Source organism: Rhineura floridana, chromosome 8 (assembly GCF_030035675.1).
Source record: "Rhineura floridana isolate rRhiFlo1 chromosome 8, rRhiFlo1.hap2, whole genome shotgun sequence".
Taxonomy (NCBI): Eukaryota; Metazoa; Chordata; class Lepidosauria; order Squamata; family Rhineuridae; genus Rhineura; species Rhineura floridana.
Genome location: NC_084487.1, coordinates 7,858,680 through 7,881,992, shown reverse-complemented (window position 1 = coordinate 7,881,992; position 23,313 = coordinate 7,858,680). Strand labels below are relative to the sequence as shown.

At 44.1% G+C, this 23,313-nt stretch overlaps 1 protein-coding gene across 10 annotated transcripts in view; it reads right to left on the bottom strand.

Moving 5' to 3' along the window:
* PLXNA4 (plexin A4) overlaps positions 1-23,313 on the bottom strand; it is a 748,486-nt gene that overhangs the window by 163,391 nt on the left and 561,782 nt on the right. For 8 of the 10 annotated variants that reach the window (XM_061638090.1, XM_061638091.1, XM_061638093.1 and 5 more), the window contains 4 exons: positions 21,578-21,731; positions 18,967-19,066; positions 9,820-9,934; positions 8,401-8,457 (listed from right to left, as the gene is read on the bottom strand). In XM_061638090.1, coding sequence (XP_061494074.1) covers positions 8,401-8,457; positions 9,820-9,934; positions 18,967-19,066; positions 21,578-21,731 — 426 coding nt within the window. Of the gene's footprint in view, positions 1-8,400; positions 8,458-8,975; positions 9,123-9,819; positions 9,935-18,966; positions 19,067-21,577; positions 21,732-23,313 lie in introns of those variants that run through there. The other 2 variants (XM_061638099.1, XM_061638094.1) reach the window with 2 other exon arrangements.

Below are 23,313 nucleotides of genomic sequence, written 5' to 3'. Positions count from 1 at the left end.
TGGAGGACCACCAGCAGAGACTCCCCCCCAGTTTATAGGTGATTGGGCTGGATATAAAGGATCAGGTGGCCCTTGAGAGATCCTTGACCCAAGCCAGTGGTAGAGATTGAAAGGGACGTGTCAAGTGTCGATCATGGAAAGCTTAAGCCCCCTCATTCTGCCAAAATGGCGGAAGGTGGCACCAGTCCTGAAACTGGTGTAGTGATTTTCTTTCTGATTGATGTCAATGAAAAACATTTTTTTTAAAAAATGGAAATGCCGGAACCTTGTCTGGGGTGAGGCCATGGGGCTTAGGAAATGGTGGTTTCTCTGACACAGGACTAGGAATAGGCAAATATGTCAGTTTTGGTTTCCCTCAGTTTCTCATATTCCCAGTCTTAACTTCAGTTCTTCACATTTCCACATCAGTTTGCATTTTTTTCCCTTTCTTTAAAAAGTCATCAGGAAAACTCACCCACATTTTAGTGTGGATTTCTCCTAACAGACGTATTTTTGCATGAAATGTGGCCAAGGATACACATGTTGCAAAGCAACGTTCCTAACAGAACACATTTTTGTAAGTTAATTTCCATGCACACATGCCCCCAGTGTATGCATTTTTGTACACCTTACTTGGCTGGAGAACTGCAATGCAAAATTCAGAGACCTGTGAATTTCAAAGGATGGCTGTGTTTCCTTTTGTGCACTGTTTCAGCAAGTGCGGATTCGGTAAATTTTTCTTTAAATGTGAGCTGAATCGCTATCCCTCTCCCCAATCCCTGCAGAGGATCTCCTACCATCACCACCATAGGACTACTCAGGCGACATGCTGTTGAACTTGGAAACCATGCCTTTAGTGCTTTCCTCCACTTGTGCTCTGACATGCCACATGTCCACAACTCCTGCTCCAACACTGGCAGGGGCTGCAGGGGCTGGAGAGATGTGGAATGTCTTGATATCGGGACATAAGCCCACACATTTAACAAAGCGCCTAGTTTGGTCCAAAGTAAACTTTTAAATATGAACTTATTGGCACAGTTGCTCTGGCACTGGAAAAAAACATCCAAAGTCTCCAAAGTTATTACCACTACATCATGGGTACACAACAAGCTTTGACCATGTGGTTGCTAACCAGGGCATGACAGCAACCTTGATGGGAGGAAACCACTAGATCAGCTTTTTGCCATGTTGGAGCTGGTAGAAGTTGTAACAAGATGCTTTTTTGCTGGTACAGGAACAACCACACCGGTAAAACCACATCCGAGGGAAAGTCAGATGTCTGGACACCACTATGCAATGTTATGTTTCATGATGCATATATTTTAGGGCTTAGCAACTGGCAGCCCAGGATCCAAATCCAGCCCTCTGGAGGCTGCCATTTGCCGCCCACAATTGCTAGCTTCAAAGGCAAAAGAGTTGGATGAGCAGAATCTATGGCAACAGGGTGTGACAATGGGCCATTGGGGGAGAAGGGAATGGGGCTTGGCTTTTGTCACCTCATATTCTCCTCTCCCATAAAACGAGTTGCTGATCAGGGCTCCATTTGCTAGCACAGCTTGTGAGAGTGAATTCAAATATTCTGGGATCTTGTGCTGAGTAGAGGCAATGACAAGGCGTGTCCCAAGAGAAAAAATGGAAATATAGGGTTCATGTGCACAATTATTCCTCTGAGCAGCCCACCCTCCAAACTGTTCTTACTCTTGCTGCCAAGCTTTCATTTGTTATGTCCCTTAGGGAAGATACCTTTCTTTACTTAGACTATAAAGCCTCATGTTTATATTGATAAATAACAATAACAGATTTCAAATGCATAGGCTCTGTGTTTGCTGGTTTTTCAGGAAAAAAGAAGCACAAAAGCTGCAAACGAATGTACCAAGGAAAACAGAGGCAGTAATAAGCAGGCCATCCATTGCACATGGCTGGTGATTTACAGCTCGCACTGTGTTTACATTATTACACTACTAATTTCCATGGTCATAAAATTATATTTATCTTTTACTCCATGTAGCAGGCAAAGGGGAGAGGGAACTAAAGAGATCTGATCAGATCATAAAGTGGGATCAGGTCGACAATACACAGAAAGGACTCCGAGCCCTGTAAATTTCTGTGTGTCTTCCCACCAGCCTGGCTGGCTTGTTCTTTCCCCCGACACCTCCTCCAAAGTTACACCATTCCCAGGTGCGATGGAACCAGACCAGGAGAGAACTCCAGCCTGTCAAAGAATCCTTTAATGCTCCATATATTTTATCTGCGTTTCCTAAAAGTTTACGGCACCATTAGCTTGACGGATGACATACATATTTATTGGCACAGCAGAAGTAATAATAACGAAAGAAAATGCCCATAACCTTAAAAGGTAACTGACGAAGTAAAGGGCTGCCAGGGGGGATTTATGGAAAGTGTAAACATCTGGAGATAACAACAGAATAATTGAGTGTCGGACTATTGGAGGCTCTGAGAGGCGCCATCCCAGTGAAGGGTGCTCAGGGACTCCTTCCCATAACACTCTTTATTATTTCTTTTCTTTATTTTTAGGGCTGGTGAGAGGTGTCTCATCAAAAGCCCTAGAAATCCACTCTCTCCCCCCATTTTAAGATCTGGCTGCCTTTGCAAAAACAAAACAAAAAAAAACCCCACCCTAAAAAGATTTGGGTTGTATTCAACTAAGTTAAATTCAGAGTACACCCACTGAGATTAATGGACCTAAATTAGTCACAGCCAATAATTCCAGCTGGTCTACTCTGAGCAGAACTAGCCTTAGATACAACCCTTTGTCACCCAGGAGAGATGGAAGGGTGAATAACTAATGACACCCCAAACCTTTAGCTCAGGAATGGGGGAATAGTGGTCCTTCAGACGCCAATGGGCTCTGTCCGGTTCTGTAGTGGGATGAGGCTCAACTGGGGCATAGGATGGTGAAGTTTACACTGGAAGGTGGGAGGAGAGCTTGCAGGACACAAGGCAATGCAGGGTTCATAGACTCATAGAATCGTAGAGTTGGAAGGGGCCTATAAGGCCATCGGGTCCGACCCCCTGTTCAATGCAGGAATCCAAAAAAGGCTGGATACAAGGCTAAACTATGAGAAACACAGTCCACAAGCACAAGTGAACTTCTCTCCTTCCCCTTGTGCAGCTCCCATCCCCAAATCTGCTCCATTTTGCTCGTGGAAGTCATTTGGCTCACACGATTTTGTTGGATACAACCCTAAATATTTCATTCGTTTGTTAACCATTAGATTTATCTGCTGCCCTTTGGTATTAGGGCAGCCCGCAGCTCAGCCGTCAAAGGCACTCTCCCTCGCCCATTCTGCCTGCACCTGTTACGAATCTTCATTTCTCCATTTGGAGAGCATCCACTTTCAGCAACCCAAGTGGGACGGCAAATCTCGGGCCTTAAGTGGAAGCAATTGGGAGGGAAGGGACAAAGAAAATCAGCGCATTTGAACCGGAAGGGTCTCTTAAAGGCCCGCTAACATGCAACAGCTGTTCTGGGGAAATACAGTGTGTGGGATCTGCCAAATCTTGTGATGAAATAATATCTGAAGCTGCCGTTCTTTTATGTGTCCTGAAGCATGAACCAATTGGCACAAAATACTTTCAGCAAACACACTATCTTCCCCCTTTTCCTTCTTCGTCTTTCTGGTGGCAAAATAAACTCTTTTTCATGCTTCTTGGGGGGAGGGAGAACAGGCACCTGAAACAGCTAAGCGTGGAAAGACGAAGAACTCCTTCAAGGTAATTAGATGATTAAGTACCTTTTAAGCTCAGAACCTGACAGATTTATCTGGAGTTGCTCTTTTTACAGCCCAAGCTTTTCTTCTTCACTGCCTGCCTTCCTGCTCTTCCCCCTCCTCCTCGCCACCCGCTTCGTTTCTCCCTATACAAAGCTGGAACCTTTTTCATGGCCCTGAACAAAATACCATTCATCTCACACGGCAAAAGAAACACACGCACAGAGGAAGAGGCTTCATCCTTTGTCCCACCAATTCAAACCAAGATCGCCTCAGCAAGCTATTTATGCCAGCAATGCTAGCGGGTGCTGGCGGCAGCAGGAACGGCTCTTTGAAAGTAGCAGCAGAAGAGGATTCTGCGGGACAGGCATGTCCCCAGAGGTCTCTCTCGCCTCTGCAAGGGCCAAATTTGTTGGAATATGTGGTTCAACTCCAACTTGTGGGTTATGGGGTAGCTAGAGAGGAGACCTCCTGCTAGGCTAATACCTATCCTTTGATCTCCTGCTGACTCTCCCTTCCTGCTAGACTGATACACATAGGATGTTGACCACATCTTCCGGTCTCCTTCCTTACTCTTCTTTCTCTTGAGAGGGACAGCAGACATCTTCTCTTTGTCTCTCCCTCTCCTCCAAGCATGAGGGCAAACACTAGGCTTAGCGTTTGCATCTCCAACTTAGCTAGTTAGCTAGATGTAGAACTCTTTCCTATCAAGTAAGTACTTCCAGAATAAAGTAGTTATTTCTTCTTTTAAAGCTTAAAGTCTCTGTCTGACTAATTTGCAGGGAAGGTGTAATCTTTAGCAGATTCAAACACACAGAGGCTCACTCAGTCTCTCCATTCCCAATTTTGCCACTCTGTGACAAAATTAGACAAGAGGACAGCAACCACCTTTCCGCCTTATCTGTGTACAAAGTAGGATGCAGGAGGGCCGTGGCTCAGTGGCAGAGCTTCTGCTTTGCATGCAGAAGGTCCCAAGTTCAATCCCCAACATCTCCAGGTGAGGCTGGGAGAGACTTCTGCCTGAAACCCTGGAGAGCTGCTGCCAGTCAGTGCAGACAATCCTGAGTGAGATGGATCAATGGTCTGACTCTGAAGCAGCTTCTTACGTTCCTGTTGTGGAAAGACCATAGTTCAGTGGTAGCTCACCCAAAGCTCAACCCCCGGCATCTCCACGTAGGGTTGGGAAAAGGCCTCTGTCTGGAATCCTGGAGAGCTGCTGCCAGTCTGTGAGGACAATACTAAGCTAGATGGGCCAATAGTCTGACACTCTCTCTCTCTCTGTGGAATTGGCCCCTCTTCAGCCTCCTACAAAGTGGCCCTGCTTCAGGCAGCTGCCCCACAGGAGGTGGCTGCAGAGGAAGGCTCTGAAGGGGAGTCTCACCACCAGCCTCTGGTTGAAATGGACAAGGAAGAGTGCTGCCTTTGAGGGTGGAGGGAAGAGAGTGACCCACTTTTGCTGCTAGACTGTCCTTCATGTTCTTGCACGGACAGATGGGCTTGTGTTCAAGGTGCAGAGCTGGCCAGGCAGGAATCTCCCCCAAATTGTTTTTTCTAAAGTGTTTTTAACTTTGTATATTTGTTTTTAATGTTTTTAATTGTTGTAAACTGCCCAGAGAGCTTCGGTTATGGGGCAGTATACAAATGTAATAATAATAATACTAATACTAATACTAATACTAATAATAATAATAATAATAATATAAGGCAGTTTCCTGTGTTCTAATTTTAAAATGAAGAGTGATGCATGGATGAGGGAAGCTAGGCCTCCCTACAACCATTTGCCCAAACGGATAATGGACTAGGCTGCCAGAAAAATCCCAGGGATGGTAGATTGTGGGGAGGTTGGCAGGTGCCATCTCTTCTCACCTGTGTGCCCCTTTGGAAATCAAACCTGATCGGTTACTGGACCCACCCACCTCCCGTGAGATAACTTGGATGTGTAATTTTTAAAAATCTACATATCATTGTTTGATTAAAAGGGTGTCTTTAACATTTCCTTTTCATTCCCTGCTACAGTAACATAGCAGAAACAGTGTGCCCTTATCTCTCCTCCTCAGCAATTGAAATGAATCCAGGCCAAACACATCTCTAGTTGACGAGAGCTTGGTTCTAGCTTATAGAGGTTCTGGTCCATTTATTGAGCTTTCTTGCACAGTGCTTGACTTACAGATGGTGGTGGGGTGGGGCGAGGGGCAGGAGAGAGAGAAGCTCCTTTCAGAACATCAGAATATAAAACAAGCCTTGCTGACCCGACATCCTGCTCTCACAGTGGCCAACCAGATGTCCACCAGCAGCACCCGAGAGCAACAGTGCTCTCCCCACCTGCAATTTCCAGCCACTGGTATCCAGAGCCATTATTATTATTATTATTATTATTATTGTTATTATTATTGTTGTTGTTGTTGTTGTTGTTGTTGCATTCATATAGCACCCCATAGCCAAAGCTCTCTGGGCAGTTTACAACAACTAAAACATTAAAAACAAATATACAAATTTAAAAACACATCTTAAAAAGCAATTTAAAAATCCCATGTTGCCTCTGACAGTGAAGGTAGAGCATAGCTATCATGACTAGTAGTCATTGATAGCCTTATCCTTCAAAGGCTTTTGTGAGAGCTCCTTGAGCTACTATTTTAGAAGTTTTTTGGGGGGGGGAGTAACTTGGGTAAACCTGGGGGAGTCAAGGGGTAGGGGGGTTGTGCATTCCATTAAGTCCTTCCCTATAGCTTCCTCCAAAATTCAGGCACTGACTCTGCTATTTATCTATTTATCTAAATTATTCATACACTTCCTATCTAGATTTCAGGGCAGTGTGCAATCAGATTTCATATTCTAATAATCAAACAGCAAGTAGAACCCTTAAAAGCAGAACTAGGAAGTTTCAGCAGATTCAACTAAATAAGAACATCAGAAAAGCCTGCTGGATCAGGCCAATGGCCCATCTAGTCCAGCATCCTGTTTTCACAGTAGGGTTGCCAGGCTCAGGCTCAGGCTCTTGGAGTCCAGGCCTGGCAATCACGAGTTCTTCCGTGTCTTTAAAAGTTGATCTGGGGAAAGGGAGTATTCCACCTTGTGGTTTTTCCCATTAAAGTGTTGCAAGAACACCTGCACTTGGCTGACTTTCTCTTCTCCTAAAGATACAGGATCAGTCTCAGGCCCTGAGCCTGGCAACCCTATTTCACAGTGGCCAAACAGATGCCTCTGGGAAGCCTGCAAGCAGGATCTGAGTGCAACACCAACTCGACCCTCCTGCGGTTTCCAGCAACTGGCATTCAGAAGCAGTGAGGCAGGGTATAGCCACTGGAATAACATCAGAAGAATCCCCCCCCCCTCTGCAGAGGAAGACGTTTGGATTCAAAGCATTTCCTCCACATTGACACAGAGTCTTTTTCCACCCTGCTTCCCCCAGCCCTCCTCAGCTGCACTAAGGAGTTCCCGCTTGGCCAGCTGGCAGGGAACCCTGCTTGCAAAGGGGCCGTTGGGCGCTCACTTTAAGCTCCCAATTGTTCCTCTGTAGCCACATCTGTACCTGCTCCACACCAAATGTAACATACGACACCAGATATGGGGCAAGTGGGTGTGGCTGTTGGCCAACGGCCTCGCACTCTTACAGCACAGGCTTTGGTATAGGAACAGGCGCTGCTTCTGCCTCCATCAACCCCAACCGGCATGTCTAAAGGCCAAGGATTATGGGAAGTGTAGTCCAGCAACATCTGGCGGTCCAACAAAATCTGGTGGGGGGCCCCACAGGTTTCCATAAACCTTCAGGTATGATCACAGCTACTAGAACGATTTTAGACCTTTCTAAATTATGCTTGTGAGTGCATTACAAATCTTATGCAATGCATGTGGCTTCACGATCTCTACATGAACAACCTATTGTTCCTCTTCTTCTTCTAATTTTTTAAAAATAAATATTATGCCCCTAGCACAGTTCTACCTTTGTACACTTGAGCAGCGCCTGTTATTTCCAGGTCAATATAACAACTGCAGTTCCTTCTACAAAGGATGGAGCTGCCGAGTGGATTTTAAACCAGCAGGCTCCACTTTCAAAAGCCCGTTGTAAAGGGAAATTATGCGTCAAAGTGAAGTATTCCCATTACAAATCATCCGGCCATAACGTCAGCCTGTTTTGACTGAGTTCAACACCGGAAGCATAAATATTCTTGCTTTATTGTCAAGCTGAAGTTTTTAACAAGGCACAAGCATGTTTTTTTTTCCCCAGGTCTGGGCTTTTTGTTAACCACAAACAATTTGGGTTTTAATCAAGAGGAATGAGTTAAAATTGGCTAATCTGATCTTTTGTGATGGAAGACCTCTCAAACCGGTCTTTTCGGGGTGAACTGTTACTGAAGACGTTACAGGGAACAAACTTTGGGATGGTGAACCGATATGCCCCATATCTGCCCAGGTCAGAGAAATAACACTATTTTTTTTCCAGGTGGCATTATATAGGTCTCTTATATTTCTCAAACAATATTTCCTCTATGTGGGGAAAGTAAAGGTGCATACTGCCACTTAACAGTGACAGTGCTCTCTCACGGCAGCATTATGGTCTTTGTGAAGCTCAAGTGGATCACTGCACAGGATCTTTTGGTGATAGTCATACTGGCACTTTTAAACATTTGGGGTGGTCCAAATATAGAAGCCAAGGATATAAAGCTTGGCAGCGAGAACAGATTAGACTCACTTTTGGAATCATCATGAGGGAGTCACTGTACAAGCCTGGCACAACAGGGTTTGGTTCCTAGTAGAGAGGGAAGGATCTGTCAACTTGTTTTTCTCTCAGTTTCTCATTTTCCCAATCTTAAATTCAGTTCTCCACATTTCTGCAGTAATTTGTGATTTTTTTAAAAAAAATCCTCATGATAATTCTTCAGCATTCTAGTGAGCTTTTCTCTAATAAACACATTTTTTGCATGCAGTTTTGGCTAATGTACACATTTATGCAAACATTTTTTCCTAATATGATGCATGTTTCTATGTTATTTTCACTCATGCATTCATTTTAATGCATATTTCCCCCTAATATATGCATTTTTGTATACATTGGTTGCACCACAAAATTCAGATAAGTGCAAATTCCGAAGGATGGCTGGGTCCCAGTTCTCGTATTGTTTCAGAAAGTGCAGATTTGGCTTTAAATGAAAACTGGATTGAACTTCTTTCCCTATCCCTAGTTCCTAATTACGTCAGAGAAGCTGGCACAAAAGGTTCACTTGCTTAGAGGCCAAATAAAACCAGGCCCATTCTATTCAGTATGGTTTCATTTTATTCTGTTTACAAGGGGACAGGAGAAGTTTCAGAAAGTCCCAGCGTGATATGCACTCTTATGGAATGGGTAGCAGAGCCAATTCCTTATTCCGGAGAGTGTGTTGAAAAGGAGGCATAAATGATGACATAAATATTGCCCTGTGGAGAGACCAGACCAATACATAAATAGAGATTATTTTTGCTTTGGGTGTTAACCTTTTGCTATTTCATTTTTGTGTGTTTTCTTTTATTTCTGTATTTTTGAAAATTTAATAACAATGAATTAAAAAACATTTAAAAAGACAACGCTTGATGCCTCAACTTTCCAATACTACTTGCAATGCTGCATGCTGGAGCTGAAATGAGAGTCTGCAAAACATCCTTCTGTCAAGGGATGACAAATCTTTTGACTAGTTATTTCTTTAGTGATTTTTGGACACTGATGCCAACCCCTGATTTTTAAAAAATGTTGATTATTTTGATTGGCTGAATTAATGAGGGTCATACAGTGCTTTTTCAGTTCTGTATCAAGTTATAGAGACTTTCAAAATACTGGCTGCTATTGCTCATCTGCTGTTAGATATTCTTCCAGTTGTTGACTGCTACTGCAACATCTTGGGATGACAATTACTGATGCTGAATATCAAATGTTTACAGAACTTTGACAAATCCAGAGAATATTCACCCAAAGGAATTGTGATGAAAATAGGAGGATTCATCACCACAACCCAACCATGAAATAGTTCCTCTATTGGAACCTGCCTGGGGGGAGCCCACAAATCATGTTTTAAAAACTTTCCCCACGTTTTCGCCTCATTCCCCTAAGAGGCACGTCGAACCCTGGCAAACATCCTACCTCAGGCACCTTGACTCGTCCTTCCATAAAATGGCAATTAAGGGGTTCGTGAGTGCAGACGTGACGGTATTTACACCAGTGGCACCGATATGGGCTCTCCACGCAAGACAAGCATCTGCACAGAAAGGAGGTGAGAGGGAAATCAAGATACTTGAAATGCAACACATTTTTGAAGCACATGAAAAAACACCACATTCTTTCCTGGGAAGGGAAAAACATATGATGATGATGCTTTTTTTCAAAAAAGTGACTCAAATTAACTCACAGTATAAAAACAAACATTAAAATGAGAATAAAGTAAGAACCCAAAATGCTCTTTAAGTGTATATAAAAAGGCAGATCGCCCCCCCCCAAAAAAAGATTAGCAGAAGAAAGGGCCACAAACATACTTAAGTAGCCTCCAAATTAAGGACAAAAAGTCTGGGTGCATTAAAATGTTTTTGCCGGAAGCCTAAAAACAGACAATGACGGCATCAGGCATTCTCTCCCTGCAGAAAGCATTCCACAATCGGGGAGCCACCACAGAAAAGGCCTGTTCTCGTGCCACCACCCTACATACCTCCCTTGGAGGAAGCACACAGAGAAGGGCTTTTTATGACAAATGCAGGGTCTCGTTTGGTTCTTGTGCGGGAGGTGCTCCTTTCTGTATTTGGAGTCCCAAGCTGCATAAAGCTTTATAAGTCAGAACCAGTGCTTTGAATTAGCCCGGAAATGAATAGATAGCCTTTGCAGTCATGCCAAAGTTGGTGCTATATGCTCCGACTGCCTCATTTCGGTCAGCAATCTAGGTGCTGAATTCTAAACCAGCTAAAGTTTCCAAACTGTCCTCAAAGGCAGCCCCTTGTATAACTCCATGCAGTAATCTAACCGAGAGATAATGTTAAGTGAATGATGTTATTATTTAGTCACCATTAAATACTGTAGCTACAGCCTCTGGAATTTTACATGCAGCAGATGACTCAAGTGAAAATCACTTCACTGAGAATTTCAGCTTTCAGGTATTTGTCCTCAAAGGAAGCTTGGGAATACATGAGCAGTGCCTAATGAAGACTCAGAAACTAGAGGGCAGTGCCAGGGTAACTCCCACAATCTTGCTGCAGTTGGTTCAGTCTTGCTGGTGGGGTTAAGTAGGAGCAAACCTTGCCCATGGGGGGGGAGTGGAAAGGGCAAGTGTGGAGCAGAAAGATGGTCCTGGGTGTTGCTGCTGGAGACGCTGCTGTTTAGTTGGTCTTTAACCCCTTGCCTGCGGTGAATATCAGAGCTTGGAAAAGTTACTTTTTTGAACTACAACTCCCATCAGCCCAATCCAGTGTCCATGCTGGCTGGGGCTGATGGGAGTTGTAGTTTAAAAAGTAACTTTTCCAAGCTCTGCCTATATTGTACCGAAGTGGGGAAGGACACAGGTATGGGCTTTCTTGGGCCACAGAGCCTTGTTGAACCTATGGGTTTTCTTGTTGAACCTATGGGTTGTTCAGAGCAACAAGACAGAGTGATTCATCTCCTTAGGACTAAAGAAAAGAACTCTCAGTTGATTGTAAATAGGGTTGCCATACTCCAGTTCCACAAATCCAAGCAGGCTAATTTGCATATCATGCAAATTAATTGCTAATTATGCAAACTAAGCATATTACCAATTGTATTGTTCAGTTGTTTTGTTTTTATGCCTAGTAATTACCACCAAAAGCTGGGGGAGGATGTGAGGATTTTTAAAAAAAACAAACCTAAATTTTCAGCCTTAAATGCCTAGACTCTAGTTTCCAACACTATGGAATATTTATTTATTAAGAGGATTTATATCCTGCCCTGTTAAAAACAGAGCTCAGGGCAGCTTACAAACATAATAAAAAGAATACAAATACACAATCGATATAAAAACACAAAATAGAAACAAACATAAAACAAGTCAATGCAGCAGTATAAAAATCCAGGCAGCAAAGTGTTACGTTAAAACCAATATTGTGACTGAGTGGTTGTCTGTACTAACAATTAGGAAATGTGAAATGACAACACCGCTACAACTTGTGACACAGATAGAAATCAAGATTTCAATAGTTCAGTCAATCATCTTATAAAGAGAATAGTGTCTGAGCATATGAGAAGTGTCTTTAGTACACTGATTCTCACAAACCAGATCAGGGAGAGGGGAAATGCAGCTTTCTATGATACAGGCTGGAGCTTGATGCAGACGAGTGCTGATACCTCTTTTTTTTAATGCAGTGAATTCTAGAGATCTGACAAACTGTGCTAGTATTAGGCAGACAGCTGTTCCATTCCTATTGGTCTTAAGAGGGGGAAAAGTTACACTCCCCCTGTGTGTGTATATCCCACACTCTTCCATCCCTGAGACGGAAATGAAGTAGGGTGATATTAGGTGGAGAGATGCCCGCCAGTCATTCTGAATAGAATAGGGTGGGGCAAGGCTGAAAAAAACATGCTAATGCCTCAGCCTTTTCTACAGAGAGGATTGCTTTTATATCTTTTTGTTCAGGGGAGGCAGTGCTTGGTGGATTCAAACCCCTTTATTCCATCCTCCCTGGCGGCAGGCAGACCCTCCCATTGCATTCATCATTTAAGACACATACCCTCAGAGGGAATTGAGATGAAGGGTGCTTCTCCTTGCTGACTCAACCAGGAAGTCTATGGGTAAGGGGCGGAGCTGCATGTGTTGATCAAGTGAGCATGTGCAGTTTCTGCATATGTAGCAGGCAGGCAGACTAAAATTCTTGATTTTCCCAGGAAAATGGTGGTGTCCTTCATTGGCTAAGAATAATGGAACGCAGGAGTAGGCTGTTTTATTTCACCTTGTATCTCTGGATCTACAAGGGCTAAAGACTTGGTTTTGGTTTTTTTAAAATGAAAGCTGGGAATCCAGGCTTCCTAATGAGCTAAGTGGACACCAGGTAGCAGGGCTAGAATCTGGGTAAAACCAGCTAACTGGGCAACAAGGCAACCCTAAAAATGGAAATGGACTGCCTTCAAGTCGATCCCAACTCATGGCGACCCTATGAATAGGGATTTCATGGTAAGCATTATTCAGAGGGGGTTAACCATTGCCTCCCTCTAAGGCTAGTCCTCCCCAGCTGGCTAGAGCCTGCTCAGCTTGCCACAGCTGCACAAGCCAGTCCCTTCCTTATCCACAACTGCCAGCTGGGAGGCAACTGGGCTCCTTGGGACTATGCAGCTTGCCCACGGCTGCACAGGTGGCAGGGCATGTAACCCCTGAGCCACTCCCTGTGGGGTGATCTTTAGCTGGCCCTTGACACCCAGGAGACACGAGAGGGGATTTGAACTCAGACTCTGGACTCCCAGCCAGGCTCTCCTCCCCACTGTGCTATACCGGCAACCCTAACCATACAGATATTTTCCAGGAGAAAAGGAGTCATGGACAATGATCTTTTAAGTATTTGGGAGCTGAGAACCACATAGAATTATGTTATGTTATGAAATTGCCAGTCTAATCGCTTCACTCCGTCCGGGGAAAGCCCATGGCCAGGACATGATCCCTCCTGACCTATACCAAACCTTTCCTTCTTGGTGGAGTCCGATCTTAGCAAGGTTATTTACAAAAATAAACGAAACTGGACATACCCCCCCTGGTTGGAAAACGAGCGTGATAATTCCCATTTTTAAAAAAGGCGATCCTGCCAATCCTTCTATCGCCCCATTAGTCTGCTGGATCTGGCGGCAAAGCTCTATGGGCGATATCTTCTAAATAAACTTAGTGATTGGGACAGGGAACACACAGTGATATCAGACGCCCAAGCGGGGTTTAGAGAAGGGGCTTCCACAATAGACCAACTGTATGTCCTCCACCACTTCATCATGAAAGTTAAAATGAGAGCCTTAAATTCGCTTTATCTAGCATTTATCGACTTTGCTGCCGCCTTTGACTCAATTGACCGTTCTCTCCTTTGGAGGAAATTAGATAAGGCTGGCCTAGACAAAAGATTACTATATCTCCTCCAAATTTTACACCATGACACCAATATAAAAATTAGACTTGGCTTTAATGGTGTCTTATCCCAAGAAATACACATGAGAAAGGGTGTCAGACAGGGTTGTATATTGGCCCCCTTTTTATTCAATTTCTTTATCAATGATATTGTTTCAGCCATGGCCTCCCCATCATTCTTTCCACCCTCAATTAATCAAAAGAAGATCCCTGTTCTACTCTATGCCGACGATCTTCTCCTTCTCTCGCAGAACAAGACAGGTCTCAAACGAATGCTACTACACCTGCAAGACTATTGTAATTCACAATCTCTTAAAATAAATTACTCAAAATCTAAAATAATGGTCTGCGGGAAAGGTAGTAAAACCATCATCACCTGGCGATTAAACGGCCATAGCTTGGAACAGGTCCACACCTTCAAATATCTGGGCATCTATATCAATAATAATCTGTCTTGGTCCCAGCAACTGGCCCATATTAAGCTCCAATCATTAAGGGCCTTCGGCCTCCTGAAGAAATTTTTCTATACCAAGGGTGGCCAATTAGTGAGACCCATGGTTAAACTCTATTCAACGAAAATTCTTCCGGCAATTATGTATGGGAGCGAGATTTGGGGTCCCTCTTTACGTCTTACTTTAGAACCTCGCCAAAATACCTTCTTCAAACACATTTTAGGCCTTCCTAAAGGCACTCCGGCAGCTTTCTTGAGATCTGAACTCAATTCCCCTTCTTTAATGGCCAGAATTGACTTAGCGTTTTTACGCTACTGGAAGAAACTCTCGGTTATTGATCCTCCCTCTCTGGTTAAATCATGTTGGGAGGACCAGCTGGCAAAGGGTGGCTGGGCAAAAAACTTTCCAGCCCCAGGTGTACAGTATCTTCTAACCCCTTCTCTCCTTTCAAATCTCAATCCCACCACTCTTCGCAATCAGATCTACGCCCAGGATAGACACCAAGACACAGTAATAATTGCAAACTCTCACTTCTCCAAATGTTTTCAGTATATCAAACCTAATTGCGATTGGCCCAATTACCTAGATATCCTGACGAGGGCCTCACTGCGTAGAGCCTATACTGAACTCCGCTTTCAAGTGATGCCCTCGTCTTATTTGCAAGGTAGATATCTTGGTATTCCATACGACCAAAGGATATGTATAGCCGGCTGTACTGTCCCTGATGATGTATTTCATTATATCTTAGACTGCCAATTGTTTGATTATTCAAGGGCAACATTTTTATTTTCAATTCTCGATACGTTAACTAATTTTAATAGTTTTCAGAAAGTAATTTTTCTTTTATCTTCACCCCAGCCGGACGTAGTAATTTCTACGGCTAATTTTGCCTTGGCCGCTAAGAAACTCAGAACCAGTTTTATTAAGACAAACAGTTAAAAATTAAAACTTTTCACATTTTAATCATGAAATGTATCTGTGCTAAATGTTATGATTGTACTGCTCTTTTGTAACAGCCTATGGCTATATACAAATAACATGAAATGAATGTTATACTTAGTGTTATGTTTTCTTCTGTAAATAAAAAAAAAAGAATTTACAAGTTATTCATTAAATCTTTACAAATTCATTTCTTTTGGCCCTGAAGGATTACACTAGGATCAGTCTCCAGTGTTCAGAAACTTTCTCCCATAGCTTATCCACATGCTCCTGACCCTCACTCCTCCGCACCACACTAAAAGATAAAAACCCTCCTTCGTTGCAAATGTGAACCTACAGACATCAAAGCAAATATATCATCATTACTGTATACACATTTTTTTAAAAAGCTTGGGAACTACCTAGGTTTTTCTGTTTGATTTGTATCCCTGATGCAGACACCGGCACACCTCAGCCCCTCCCTCCAGGTGAAATCTGTCTCCAATCTACTGTCGATTCTGCTGTTCTTTAAATTGATAACATGCAACCACTCTGATAAATCAAATTAAATATGGATATTGTATTATAGTTTGTCAAGTCAGAAAGCAAAACACTCCATAAATATTTAAGCACCAGCATCTCTGAATTGCTGAAATCGAGTGTTACTGTTGCCTTTGCTTTTCTTCTGATTCCACCTGCACTGCTGTTTGTCAACTCTGTAGAAATGTGGAAATAGGGTTTGGCATTGCTTGTGAATTGCCAAACTGAAGCAAATCTCTCTTCCTGAGCAGCTAGAGAACACTTCACTTCATAGCAAGGATGTTTGCTAAATAAACACCCATCTTTAGAGCAGCAACCAAATGGTAATTGTGTTTTGGAATGTTTTAAAACTTTTTTGCTTTTTAGTTAAACTGTTTTATTTGCTGCCCTGGGTTCTGTCGGGAGGAAGGGCAGGATATAAATTCAATAAATAACAACAATAATAATCCCAATAAAGAGTAACAAGAATAATAATCTCAGTAAACTCTGCAGGAAAAATGGGCTTGCAGAGATGTAATAAGTGCACACTAGAGGGCCACTGGATCTCCCATCACATGCCAACTGCACAACCCCACATTTGTACAAACATACACTCCAGCTTCACACTCTGCAGGGTTTGTTGCTCAAACATTTTTTGTAAAGGAATCTGTGAATCAACTCTGAGGGGCAGGTTACCCTGCCTTAGATGATAAAAATCCAAATACTTAATCTACTTCAGTGTAAAATTACTTCCTTTATTGTTACATTGTTTATTATTGTATTGACTAATGCTAGCGTGTGTTGGTTTTTATGATGCAACCTGCATTTGCATAACAAATGTTTGCATTTCTTTTTATCATGTAATTCTGACCTGGGATTGCTCAACAATGAAATCATAAATACAAATACATAACACACGTTAAGTAAGAAATACTGCAACCTTTTGTTAGTATTCTCATTTGCAATTCCAAACGTCATGTGCAACATTCCACCGTTGTTCCTTGATGGGAGGTCCCTCAGCCTACTCCAGTATAGCATCTTCTTAATCACAGCATACACTTGTCTACCGATATCCATTACTAACATGATTTTGGAGTGTGGGAACCTCCCAGTGGCCTCCTGCAAGTCACAACGGGCCTTGGTGTCATGAGCCCCGTGGTTCTGACAGGGTCTGGGCTGGGATGGCAGCGTTTGACAGATGAGGAGGTAGAAGAGGGAGCCAAGGAACTGGGATGAGCCGGGAGGGAGGATGAGGATCCATCCCCTTTGGCTCTAGCTGTTAGGGAAGGGGTGGCAGAACTGCAGGCTTTCTTCCCTGTCCCTGCTCATGGGGAGATGCAGAAGCTGTCAATCCACTGGGAGGGGTGGCGGAGGAAGAGGAGGAGGAGGAGGAGCTGGGGGAAGGCTGGGCAGTGTTCCATCAGCCAAGGACTCGGTGCTGCTTTTGTTGGTGCGAGCAATTGCAGCCCCTTTTTAGAAGTGCCCGTCTGCCTGCGCAGGATTCTTGTATGGGACGAGAGTCATGCAAATGACCTCGCCATGCCCTCCTCTTTAAAAGCTAGGCGGGATGGGCATGGAGACTTGTTGGGACATCTTCATCGCTACCACCCAATCTTGAACTCTGGACCCTGCTCTTGTATTGTGACCCCCCCAGCCCCAGACTGAACCGGTTTTGAGCCCTGTTGTCCTGTTCACAGCAGGAGCCACGAGACTGAAACGCAGGTGTAAGCAATTCCTGTTTTATTAAAGTAATGGATACATCGAAGGCAGCACACTTCATAGGATCCCCTATGCCAGCTCACTACAATTCCCCAACTAAACTCTACACATGCTCTGCAATGTATGAAGGAAGTTGACTCAGCGCCCTAATCCGGGAGCTGCATTCTTAAATAGGAAAAGTCTTGGCTCTTAATCTCTGACTCCTGCGCATGCTCTCCCTCTGCCCTGTCCGTTTCTCACGGCTTCAAGAGCGAGGTGAAGGGGGGCGTGCTTCCAACGGCTCATCCAAAAGAACCAGCTCCTTAGCGACAGGCTCAAGGCCATGGGGTGGAGAAGCATTTGACGCATCCCCAAAGCCGCTTGGTAAAGGGGGGTTACCGCGTGCTCCGAAACATCGTCCAACAGCTCTACTGGCATGTCCGGGGGCTGTGCGTTGTCCTATTCGGAGGCAGCGTCATTCGTGGGAACTGGCATGATGTCAAACTCACTCCCTTCCCCAAGGTGTTGAGAAGACTCAACAACAACTGGATCCTCCATGCCTTCTATCTGCTGGGGAGCCTGAAACTCATGCCTTCCCTCTCCCGGGGCCTCGTGAGAGAGCTGGGGCTCAACACCTATTGAATAAAGCTCTCTCTGTGACTTGAAAGTAAGAATGTTTGTCATAGTGCTCTGGGAGGGTGAGCCAGGATACTCAGAAAGCATTCCCAGGAGCCGATCATCTCTGCTTCTGAAACATCCTCACTTGCAACAATCATCATCATCATTTAAAAAAATCCAGACTTGTAGTCAGACAAAATCATATTCAGAGTAGAATTAATGAGGCCCAGCTTAGAGCACAATATGGCCCGCAGGGCCACTCCCCATAGACCGTGCCAACCTGCCCCACAGCTGACATCAGGTGTGGGGAAGGTATGGATGTGACTGCAAAGACACAGGGGTCTACTCTGATGGAGTCAGGTAACACCCAATTTTCTGCAGCTTTTTGGGGGGGAAATCCCCACTTAATCATCACCCACTCCAATGCAAAACTATCACCTTATTGTAAAACTGAAGACTGTGCTTCCAACAGTGACCCTCTGAAAAGTATGCCATAACTACATGCTGTCCCCACCGTTGGAGGCAGTATGTCTCTGAATATCAGTTGCATCTCTGAATTACTGATGCTCATGAGCAGAAGGCAGCTGTTGCACTCATGTCTTGCTTGTGGGCTTCCCAAAAGCATCTGGCTGGCCCAGAGCTTGTAAAAGTTACTTTTTGAAACTACAACTCCCATCAGCCCCAGCCAGCATGGCCACTGGATTGGGCTGATGGGAGTTGTAGTTCAAAAAAGTAAATTTCCCAAGCTCTGGGCTGGCCCTTGTGGGAAGAGGAGGATGCTGGGGTAGATAAGCCTTTCGCCTGATCTAGCTGCAGGACTCTTACGATGTTCTTCCGGCTCCAACCTTTGAAAGCCGCAGCCAGACTAATGGCTAAAGGGGTGACATTACAAGACAGCTCCATAGGAACACATTTGGTGGGGTTCACATCATGGAACAGAGGCACCTTCAGAAGGACAGACCCGCACATTGTAGCAGAACACAAACTTACGAGTTGTGGACACTGCAGTTGTAGAAGACAAAACTGGTGCTGGCAAAAGTCATGCCTGTTTCCTTGGATTTGAGCTGAAGCTGCACAATGTGGTGGTCTCCTAGGAGGAAGAGGAAACAGGCATTAGTTCCATCAGTCGTCTGAAATGTGGGGTGTTGCCTGCAGTCAACCACTGAAATTGACAGGGGTCAAGATGACAAGATTTCCCCCCCTAGCGCTATGAAAGAGGAAGAATATCTGTATTTCCTCCACAAGAGGATTCTCCTTGCGTGCCTGGCACGACTCCTTTTGCACCAGCACTCACGATACAGCCCCCATCTCTCTAATGTGTTGGCCGGGGCTGATGGGAGTTCTAGTTTGCGTCTGTGTTGCAATTGCTTTTTAATATGTTCTTGAACCTTTTTAAAATGTTTTTAATCTTAGATGTTTTGAAAGCTTTTTTTAAGTAACTTTTTGACGATAGTTTTGTTTTAATGTGTTTTAAAATTTGTTTTTATGATGTTAATGTTTTTGGTGCTTTTGTTTGCCGCCCTGGGCTCCTGCTGGGAGGAAGGGCGGGATATAAATCAAATAAAATAATAAAAGTCCAAAGCATCTGGAGGGCACCAGGCTGGCAAAGGCCGCTCCAGTAAGACCTCCCCAGCCCATTTCCCCAAGCCTTGTTTTGTTAGAGTTTTCCTCTTCCCTTCTTTGCCCCGTTCCAGTAAGGATGGGCCACCACAACCTTATTCTCTTTTGCCCCTCCCTGCCCAGCAGACGGGATGCTGACTGGTGACAGCAACTGCAAGAATTTCATAAGCAAGGTGCACATGTTTAATGCAAAACTTTAATCCACTTGCCCTCTTCCACCTCTATTATTTTCTCCCTCACCTGGGAGAGTCATTAATCAATCCCACCAAAGGGAACTTGACAACAGCTCATCACACCACAAATGCATACATTCTGCCACTGGTGTGCATCTCTGCTGCCCATCTGCCACTCTGATGATTCTGACAATTTGTATTTAACAGTAGTCACCCCTTTGCTGCGGATTTAAAGGTTGAACAGAGCAGTGGAAACAACGTATGGCTGTTTGCCCCAAAGTTCAAATCTGGGCAAGGGGAAGGGATGGTCTACTTGGATTCAATGCATCTAAGAAACCATCCTCTCCTCTATGCCTTATCAGGTCATTTAAGATCAGCTCTTGGCTTTCCTGACAAGTATTCTTGCCAACTGGTCCAGAAAGGTAAGGCTTCTTTGCCCTGAAGACTCATCACAGAGTTGACCCTCCTCTCCCCATGTGCTGCAGTTTCAATTCTTCCTTCGCCTGACAGCTGCTATTTTAAAGGAAACAACGACAACAGACGTACTAAATGCAAGCATGCATTTAATGAATCATTTGGCACACAGTTCAAGTCTGAGCATCCTGAGTAAGGTAGATCATTCTGTCTCAAGCAGAACTTGGGATAGATTTTGGGGTTCCACAGGATGAAGACAGAATCTACTGAGGATTTTTTTTGGGGGGGGAGGGAAAAGCAACACAATCTTCCACAGATTCTGCCTTGCGCCTGAAACTTCCCTTGTCACACGAAGCCTAACCAGAAATCGCCATGTGCTAACATAGTTCAGTGCCAACTTTGGTGTGTGCTGAGGACTAGAGGCTTTAGCTAGGCCTATTGCAATGAGGAAGTGCTGTGGAACCAGGTCAGTCCGACGGTTTTGGATAAAATTTAACTGGGGGACTTTGATTAGGGTATTGAGCCATGGAATTTTTCTATCATGGAATTTTTCCTAATCCTGTTTTTAATACTTTTTTTTCCTTTGGGGAGGGCATAAATAATCTTGTTAATGAACTGGTTTTTAATATGTCTTATGCCGTAATGGTTTTAAATGGGTCTCCCCAACTGCTATGCCCCTGGTGAGCTGACTGCCATCTTCTCCTAATTTATCACTGCTGCTTCAAGAGGCAGCCCATGGCTCCATGTCACTGAGGCAGTGGAATCTGCTCCGGAATCTGCTCCAAACTTTCAAGGAGCTGTCCAAGGTGTGGAATCTAGTTTGGGAATAGGGTTGGGCACCTTGGGCAGCTCCTTCACAATTGACTAAAACCTGGAGGGGATTCCACTGTGCCACCACTGACATGGAACCACCAGTCACCCAAGAGCCTTGCAAATCCTTTGCTTTACAACAAAATATCCCGAGAGTGTCGGGATGGATGAATCTGTCAGTTTTGGTTTCTCATTTGCCTAATCTTAAATTAAGTTCTCCACATTTTGACATCAACTTCCTTTTCTTAAAAAAAAAAACTCCTCAACATTAGAATGTCTTCTAATAAATACATTTGTATGTAATTTTCCCTGTTTTTGTAAAGCAATCTTCCCTATTTTTTTATTTTCCCCCCACTAATATATTAATGTTTATGCATACTTTACCATTTTGTATGCATTTTTGTACACTTTCCCAGGCTTAGCTGGAAAACTGCATTGCAACATTTGGAGGTGTGAATTTCAAAGAACAGCTGTGTTTTGGTTCATGCACTGTTTCGGAGTTAGGTAGGTTCACCTTTAAATGTGAGTTGAATTGCATTTCTCCTCCATCCCTGTGAGAATGCCATCAGTTCAGTAGGACTCACCATTCTCAGTTATGATCTTTGGCACCTCCTTGGCCGCTGGGGATTTACACTGGATCCGATTCCCCATCACAACGCCGTCCATTTCCGACAGGTCCCCAAAGGTGCAATTGACGCCATCCGACAGCTCGGGGACATTGTAGGTCTCCAAAACCAGCTGCAGGAGAAAAGGAAAGAGGAGAAGCAGAGAAACAGATGATGAAAGAAGCATGGCAAGAGAGGGAGAATCACCCTGGAGGTGTTAGAGAAAATGCCTCTTATTCGATAAGGGACCTCCTTCGACAGAAAGCAGCGATTGGCGTGGAGGGGAGGGGATGCAGATGTAAACCCGAAGTGGCACGTGGCGATGCAGGGGATCCCGCTGTAGCTGCTGACATGGCGTTGTGCTGGGGAGGGTTTGCCTGGTGGGGGTGGAGTGCTCTGCATCACTCATGCAAAGTGGGCCGTCTTTGGAGTATGCCATGAAGACTCGCAGCTCACCAGCACAAGTAATGCTTCTGAGGAAGGCGACTGGTTACTCACAAGGGGCACTCTGTGGACGACAGAGAAACTGTAATGCTCCAGTCTAACTTTCTAGGCCTCCTCCCCTAGCATCATCAGCAGAGGGAGCCCTCTGTCCCCAAGGTCCTGTGTGTAAAGGAGTCTAGTTATGGACGTGGGTCAGCCACATAAAAAGGTAAGATGAATGATAAAGGGGGGGGAATAAGGTATTTTCTCTCTCGAGTGGTATGACTCACACAATGTTTTCTATGCGTGGAAGGAATCCCATATGCCTCTTGACTGGCTATATGAGTAAATGTATTGTGTAAAAGGTTTAGAGATACAAATCATGAATTGCTACATGGGTTCATGCACTACCATTATCCATACAAAAAAGACCCAGGTACCAAAGGGATGCTTATTTTAAGGTGTAACAGGTTGTGGCTTCATGTTGTGTTTAGGTCAGATCTGTTAGAGGCACCTTTATTTTTGTGCAAGTTCAAACAGCTGTTTGGAGAGAATTTAGACTAACACGGAGATCCCACAAAGTTCCAAAGTTCTCTCTCCTGTAAATTTTACAGCACATATTTATACCATTCCCCAAAGCACATGTAACCAAATTACAGTATGTCATCATTTTATACAGGTATGTCATTTTAGCATGTCAACTTGACATATATCTACTATCTTAAATTCAGAATAGAGGAAATTAAACATTAATCAGAGTAGTTTAAAGTCTAAGGGTTACATACTCGCAGCTTGCAAAGGCTTTCCTAACCTGTTTGCTCTTCTCTTGTTTGCGCTACTTGCTTTACAGTATCAGCATTTTTCTCAGAACATCTTTTTGGCTTCTCTCTTCATACATTAAACAAAAACATTCTACCCATCATTCTCTGCATTCACAATTCGGAACCAAAGCTAGGAAATCTGAAACAACACTAAAGCCTAGCTTTTGTTACTGCCACTGGGTGCTACTTTACTTTACTTTAGAGCAGCCCCATAGTGTCTTATTTCTATTAGAGTGGAGCTTGCAGGTGTCTTACACTGGATCAGACCATTTCTCCATGTAACTCAGCACTGTCGACACTGACCAGCAGTACTTCTCCAGGGTTTCAGCCCTCACCTCCACACCATGCATTTAAAGCACTCTCATACCACTTTAAAGAGTCATGTCTTCCCCCCAAGAATCCTGGGAACCGTAGTTTGCTAAGGGTGCTGAGAGTTGTTAGGAGACCCCTCACCCCTAGGCTAAATATGGG